Source organism: Myotis davidii, unplaced genomic scaffold (genome assembly GCF_000327345.1).
Source record: "Myotis davidii unplaced genomic scaffold, ASM32734v1 scaffold67, whole genome shotgun sequence".
NCBI classification, from domain to species: domain Eukaryota; kingdom Metazoa; phylum Chordata; class Mammalia; order Chiroptera; family Vespertilionidae; genus Myotis; species Myotis davidii.
Window position 1 is genome coordinate 1,459,146 of NW_006298521.1, and position 6,716 is coordinate 1,465,861.

Here is a 6,716-nt window from a genome sequence, read left to right on the forward strand (position 1 = left end):
ACTGCGCCTCCACTGAGTCTGGGTATGGTATTCTTTACTCCTAGTTGTAGAATTTCCACTCAGCCAGCCCTCCTGTGTTTCTGGATGTTGTCCGTTCCCTGTTTCAGGCGTAATTTGAATTGGTTGTTCAAGGCAGCAATCTCCGGCGTTAACCTATGCCGCCATCTTCGGTTCTCCCAACACACTAGGTCGTAACTTCTGAGTTGGGTTTTGAGGGATGAGTAGGAGCCTCAGAGGGCAAAAGAGGGAAGGGCATTCCAGACGAGGGAAGCACAGAGGGGAAGGCCCAGAGGCGAAGAGACGTGGCCCTGAGGGCAGAAGCAGGGACCCGGGTGGGTGCTGATCAATCAAATCATCCGCAGCCGAAACCGGTTTGGCTCAGTGGATAGAGCGTCAGCCTGCGGACTGAAAGGTCCCAGGTTCGATTCCGGTCAAGGGCATGTACCTGGGTTGCGGGCACATCCCCAGTTGGGGGTGTGCAGGAGGCAGCTGATCGATGTTTCTCTCTCATCGATGTTTCTGACTCTCTATCTCTCTCCTTTCCTCTCTGTAAAAAATCAATAAAATATATTTTAAAAAAACAAAAAACAAACATCCGCGAAGAAAACCCGGACGTGGCCTCAGAGGCCTGTTCACACTCAGCCTCTGGCTGTGCTAATCTGACACCGATTCACATAAAGAACCTTTAAGCACCATGTACAACATACATGAAAGGCCCTCCCGGACCCAGACATGGACACGGACAAGGACACGGACATGGACATGAACACAGACACAGACATAGACAAAGACACACACATAGACACACAGGCACGAACACGGACACGGACATGGACACAGACACACACACAGACACGAACACGGACACGGACATGGACACACACACATAGACACACAGGCACGAACACGGACACGGACATGGACACGGACACGGACACAGACACCCTTGACAAGGAATCGTCCCACAGCTCATCTGGCAGAATCAGGATCTGAAGCCGGAGAGAGGGAGGGAGGGAGACATCGATTGGTTGCCTCCCACATGTGCTGAGGATCTAGCCTGCAACTGAGGAATGTGCCCTTGACAAGGAATCGAACTCGTGACCCTTCGGTCTGCAGGCTGACACTCTAACCACTGAGCAGCCAGCTAGGGCGAGTTTGTGATTTTTTAAAAACAGGAGACAGGGAGGGAGGGAGGGTCACCTGAAATTACGGTGATAACAGGGAGGGTGGCACCCAGGCTGCTCCCACCCTCTGAGCCGGTCCTTCATCTCACACCCCCTCCCATCCTCTGAGGTGGGATGGATAGTGCAGCTCGCATCACGATCGGCGAAGGTCTCGGCCACAAGCCAGCCGGGAGGGCCTGGGTGCCGCCAGAACCGGGCAGCGCCCATGAACATCACAGAAAGCACCCAGCCGTGAGGACCTACTGTGCGCCTGGCACGCTAAGCCTACTGGCTTCATCACAGCGCCTCATGTTTACAGAGGACAAGCAGACGCGAGAGGCTAGTTGTTCTATCTGCGGTCGCACAGCCTAGGGTTCAAGTCAAAGCAGACTCCCAGGCCAGGTCCCTGGAGCAGCCCCAGGCCTGTGTTCTGAGGTGGGGGTCTGGGTGCAGTGGGGGTGCTGGGAGGAGGCCCCGGCCCTGGAATGCTGTGACTCACCTCTGCTCGGCTGCCCCCCCTCTTTGGGAGGCCAATGGGCAGAGAGAAACAGGTTTGCTTCATGGGCGAGACCAGGCCCCCAAACTCTAACGGGTGGGGCTTCTGGCAAGTGAGGCCGGCACGTGGCCTGAGCCGGAGCCTCAGGAGGCCTGTTCCCCCCTACTTCCCCCCCACCGCCCCCCACAGCTTCCCAGGTGGCGTCTCACGCTCTCTGTACAGCCACTGGGTTCCGGAGACCAAGGACGCGTGTCCCCCGCCCGCAGCCACCCTTCACCTCCCGCTCTGCGAGAGGAGCAGAGGCCCAGGAGCCACACGGTCCCGCCGCCAATGCACAGAGCATCCCCGGATCCGTCACCATCCGTCACTAACAAAATAGGGCGGAACAGGTACCGCGAAAACGACAAAACAACCTGGAAGTTTTGAAAAGGTCCCAATAAATGGAAAGACCGCCTGTGTTCACGGACTCAAATCGCAATATTGCTAAGATGGCAAAACCCCAAACTGCCCCGGAGGCAGCACCATCCCCACTGGGAGCCCCGCGGCCTGCGCTGCAGACTGACAAGCAGGTTCTAAAATTAACATGGAAACTCGAGGCCCCAGAATAGCCTGGACGGTCCCGAAAAAGAACAAAGTGGAGCACTCACACTTCCGATTTAAACCTACTAAACGCTTCTGTGATAAAGACGGTGCGGCGCGGCATCTAGAGCAACAGGGCGGACTCGAGAGTCCAGAAATAAACCCTCACGCTATGGCCGGCTCGTTTTCTTTTGTTTTTTTAATCCTCACCCAAGGATACGCTTAAAAAAAATTAGAGAGAGGGAGACATCAATGTGAGAGAGAAACATCAATTGGTTGCCTCCTGTATGGAACTCACAACCTATGTATGTGCCGTGACCGGGAATCGAACCCACAACCCTTCAGTGCGCGCAGGATGATGCCCCAACCAACTGAGCCACCCTGGCCAGGGCTGGCCAATGGGAAAAAAATAGTCTTTTCAACAAGTGGTTCTTGTTTGTGTGGAGTCATCAGGGAAGGCTTCCTGGAGGAGGGGACTCTGAAGGAGGAAGAAGAGCAGGCGAAGTGCTAGGTAGCAGGAACGGGCTCATATAGTCTGATACCCTGTTGTTAAGGCCCCATGGCCCTGGAGGGTGAGTGGGGCAGGGTTTCAATTCCAGTTACAGAGAAAGAAACTGGCGTTGCTAGCTCGACTTCCCAAAGCTGGAAAGTGCCAGAACTGGGATGTGGCCTCCCCTCCCCCATCCCCAGGAGGCCCCTCCCTCTTCCCAGTGGCCCACCCTGGCCCAGACAGGGCTGCACTAAACACACATGTGGGTTCCATGCCCCCTCTTCAGGCACAGCGAGCCAGCAAGGACCTCCTGAACCTGACTGCCCCGGAACACACGGACTCAATTAGCCTGTTCTAAGGTGATGGCTTTCTGTTTTGTGCTGTGGAGCCCAACTCAGCAAATTAACATTTGTGAATAGGACTCTGTTATGAATTTTAATGATGTTTATTCATTCACAGTCCAAGCAAATGACAGATTCGGTGCTTTACTTAATATGTTCATTGCCATTTTATTACAGTGTTCGCAATGAAGCGGCATCAAATATTAATTTAAAGAGCCAATCGCACGATTCCCTCTCAGAGTGGCCCACGCAGGTTTTCAAAAGCCGTGCGATGCTCCGCGTCACTCCCTCAGGGCACAAGGGGCGGGTTTTCACAGTGACCGCTGGCCCTGCTGCAGGGGTGGGGAACGTCCGGCCGGCGGGCCGTGCAAGGCCTGCGAGATCATGTGGCCTGGGCCTGCCGAGGCACTCGGGGTGAGTTAATCAAGTGTCTGACCGAACATCGCGGGCCAATGTTTCCGTTGGTAGTTTTGTGTGGCCTGCAAATGATGTTCTAGATAGCCCATGGCCCCTGGCAGAGAAAAGGTTCCCCACCCGTTTGTAGGTGTGCACCCGGCTTTTGTAAGGGTCATCGCTACTGCCTGCCTTCGATCGGGAGCTCAAACGCCGTGTCCACACGTTCTGAGAGGCCCCTGCTCGAACCCAAGAGGTGGGCTTCCCAGAGCAGAGGGGCCACACAAATTACTGCGCGTCCCCCACACGCGGGTGGGTGGCTTTTTAAAAAGTGTGTATTTTTATTGATTCAGAGAGGAAGGGAGAGGGAGAGATAGAAACATCAATGATGAGAGAGAATCACTGATTGGCTGCCTCCTGCATGCCCCACACTAGGGGTCGAGTCCACAACCCGGGCACGTGCCCTTGACCGGAATCGAACCCGGGACCCTTCAGTCCGCAGGCCGACGTTCTATCCACCGAGCCAAACGGGCTCGGGCTCGGGCGGATGGCTTTTGAAGCCCATGGGGTGGGCGTGCTTTTGGTTTTACACTTTTATATTTTTTTAAAAAATATATTTTATTGAACTTTTACAGAGAGAAAGGGAGAGGGATAGAGAGCTAGAAACATCGATGAGAGAGAAACATCGATCAGCTGCCTCCTGCACACTGGGGATGTGCCCGCAACCCAGGTACATGCCCTTGACCGGAATCGAACCCGGGACCCTTCAGTCCTCAGGCCGACGCTCTATCCACTGAGCCACACCGGTTTCGGCTGGTTTTACACTTTTAAAGTTTTATTAGACAACAAGAGACAGAAGTGGTTCTGAGCAACAAAGGAGAGAATCCAAGAGGCACAGCTGGTCATCAGGGGAGGCTGACGATGGAAAGGCCAGTGGCCGCGGCCACAGCCGCCAAGGACCCCGGATCAGGACACAGCAGCACAGCAGGACCTCGGGGCAGCCGGAAATGGGCCGGGGGGGTCCCAGGTGGCTTGAAACTCCCTGGCCGCTGGCTGGGCATCCCTGGGACCCTCCTCTGAGCCGAGTTGTCACCAGCGCCCCCCGCGGGGCCCACGGTCACTGTAGGTGCGTTCCCCACCCTGCCTTCCTGGGGCCTGCAGGAGTGTGAGGTCACACCCGTTCACAAGAGTGGGCCGCACCAGCACGTTTTTACAGTATTTAAAAAAAGAAAAGGGTGCCCTGGCCAGTGTGGCTCAGTGGTTGGGCACCAACTCATGCACCCAAAGGCTTCCGGTTTGATTCCCAGTCGTGGCACGTGCCTGGGTTGCAAGCTCCATCCCTTTGGGGGAGGCAGCAGGCAGCTGGCTGATGCTTCTCTCTCACCGCTGCTTCTGTCCCTCTCCCTCTCCCTTCCTCTCTCTCTCAGATCAATTTAAAAATATTAAAAAATAAAACTAGAAGAAGAAGAAGAAAAAAGGACAGGAAGTGCCATTCGATGAGCTTTCGTTCCAGCGATTTTGGGGAGGGTCCTATTTGAAATACACTGATTCGCGAAGCGCTTACAAATGCCGCTGAGGGACCCTGTGTGCCTGGCTGGGGGCGGGGTGAGCCTCCAGGGCCGGCAGCGACACTTTTCCATAAAGTTAGACATTCAGTGCCTCACGTGCAGCAGCCACATCTCGAGGGCTCGACAGCCACACGTGGACAGTGCGGGCCATGTCTAGCATCACAGAACGTTCTGGGAAACAACGGTCCACCTTTAACGGCGGTGACACACCGAGGCGCCCATCCTACCTCCTCCCTGCACACCGGGTGCCACCACTCCCTGCTGCACCTCCCGGCCCTCCCTGCCAGCTCTCGGTCGGCCCCTGGGCCACCTGCCTGGCTGGGGGCGAGGTTCCCCCAGCCCCTCCCCCCACACCCCACACTGCCTGCCTCCCACGGGCCCTGGGAGTCCCGGGGGAGAACCCATTCCGGCCTTTTCCACCTCTGGGGGCGCCTGCTTCCCTCGGCTTGTGGTCCTGCAACGTACCAGTCCTGCTTCCTGCTTCGTCCTCACATCTCCTCTCCCTCCTCCTCCTCCCTCTTGTAAGGACCCTTGTGGTGACACTGCCTGCCCCCCCCCAGACCCTCAACCAGTCACACTCACACAGGCCCTTCTGCCATGTAAGGAGACAGATTCACAGGTTCCCTCGACTGAAACGTGGACGTGGGGGGGTGGTGGTCACTGTTCTGCCCGCCACACCCTCTTCTCTGCCCCCCTTCACTCCAGGCCAAGAAGAGAGGAGGGGTCCCCGGGGCCATGTCTGCCACCACCTCGCCCCAGAGCGCATGCATGAGAGGACAACGAGGGGTCCCCACACCCAGAGGGCTCGGGAAGGACAAGTGACAAGTGTAAGGTGGCAGGTGGGCATCCTCCAGCCCCGCCCAGGTGCTGCCCAGAGCCTTCACCTCTCAAAGTGTTTCAGGTCCCGTGAGGGATTTCACAGTTTTTATGTAGGAGAACCCACTGCACAGGAGTTTCCAACAGGAAATGGCTCACTGAGGTGGAGCTGAGCACACTGCTCCGGGACCCCCCCCCCCCCCCCCCCAGGCTGACAGCACCCCCCCGGCTCTGCTTCCTGTGCATCCTATAGATCAGGCCCAGCCACCCCACGCGGGAGGGTAAGACCTCCCCTTTGCTTTCCCTCATCAGGTGCCTCAGTGCCAGGCCTATGGCTCAAAACAGAGGGTAGGAGGATGGACAAAGAGCTCACCGCCAAACCCGGAAAACAGCCAGAAAGACTCCCCACACAGCCTGGGGATCAGGCTGCCATCAAGGAGGGCCCTGTGTGCATCAGGGAAGGCTTCCTGGAGGAGGTGCCACTGCTGAGTCTTAGAGATGAAATGGGCCCGAACGGGTGGCCCAGAGTCCTTTACAAGGTGGTGGGAAGTGTCCCGGCCGTGGCCTGGGGCCCCAGGGTCCTCCCAGTGATGAAAGCTGGGAGGACCCTGGGGCCATGGTCCTCTGCCTGCTGCTGGGTCCCCTGTGCGCACGTGCACACACACACACACACACACACACGGCGGCTCAGTCACACATCACTCTTCCTGCAGGACTAAGCTTGGCGACTGGAGGCAAAAGTCTGGGGACGACCTGCCCACACACAGGGACATCCCAGGCCCCCCACACACAGGGGCGTCCCAGGGCCCCCCCACACGCAGGGGCGTCCCAGGGCCCCCCCCCACACAGGGAGGTCCCAGGCCGCCCCCA

At 57.3% G+C, this 6,716-nt stretch overlaps 1 protein-coding gene across 1 annotated transcript in view; it reads right to left on the reverse strand.

Moving 5' to 3' along the window:
* Positions 1-6,716, reverse strand: part of ARHGAP8 (Rho GTPase activating protein 8) — a 41,701-nt gene that overhangs the window by 9,464 nt on the left and 25,521 nt on the right. Inside the window, exon 9 of the mRNA XM_015570741.1 lies at positions 5,127-5,201. Coding sequence (XP_015426227.1) covers positions 5,127-5,201 — 75 coding nt within the window. The remainder of the gene's footprint in view (positions 1-5,126; positions 5,202-6,716) is intronic.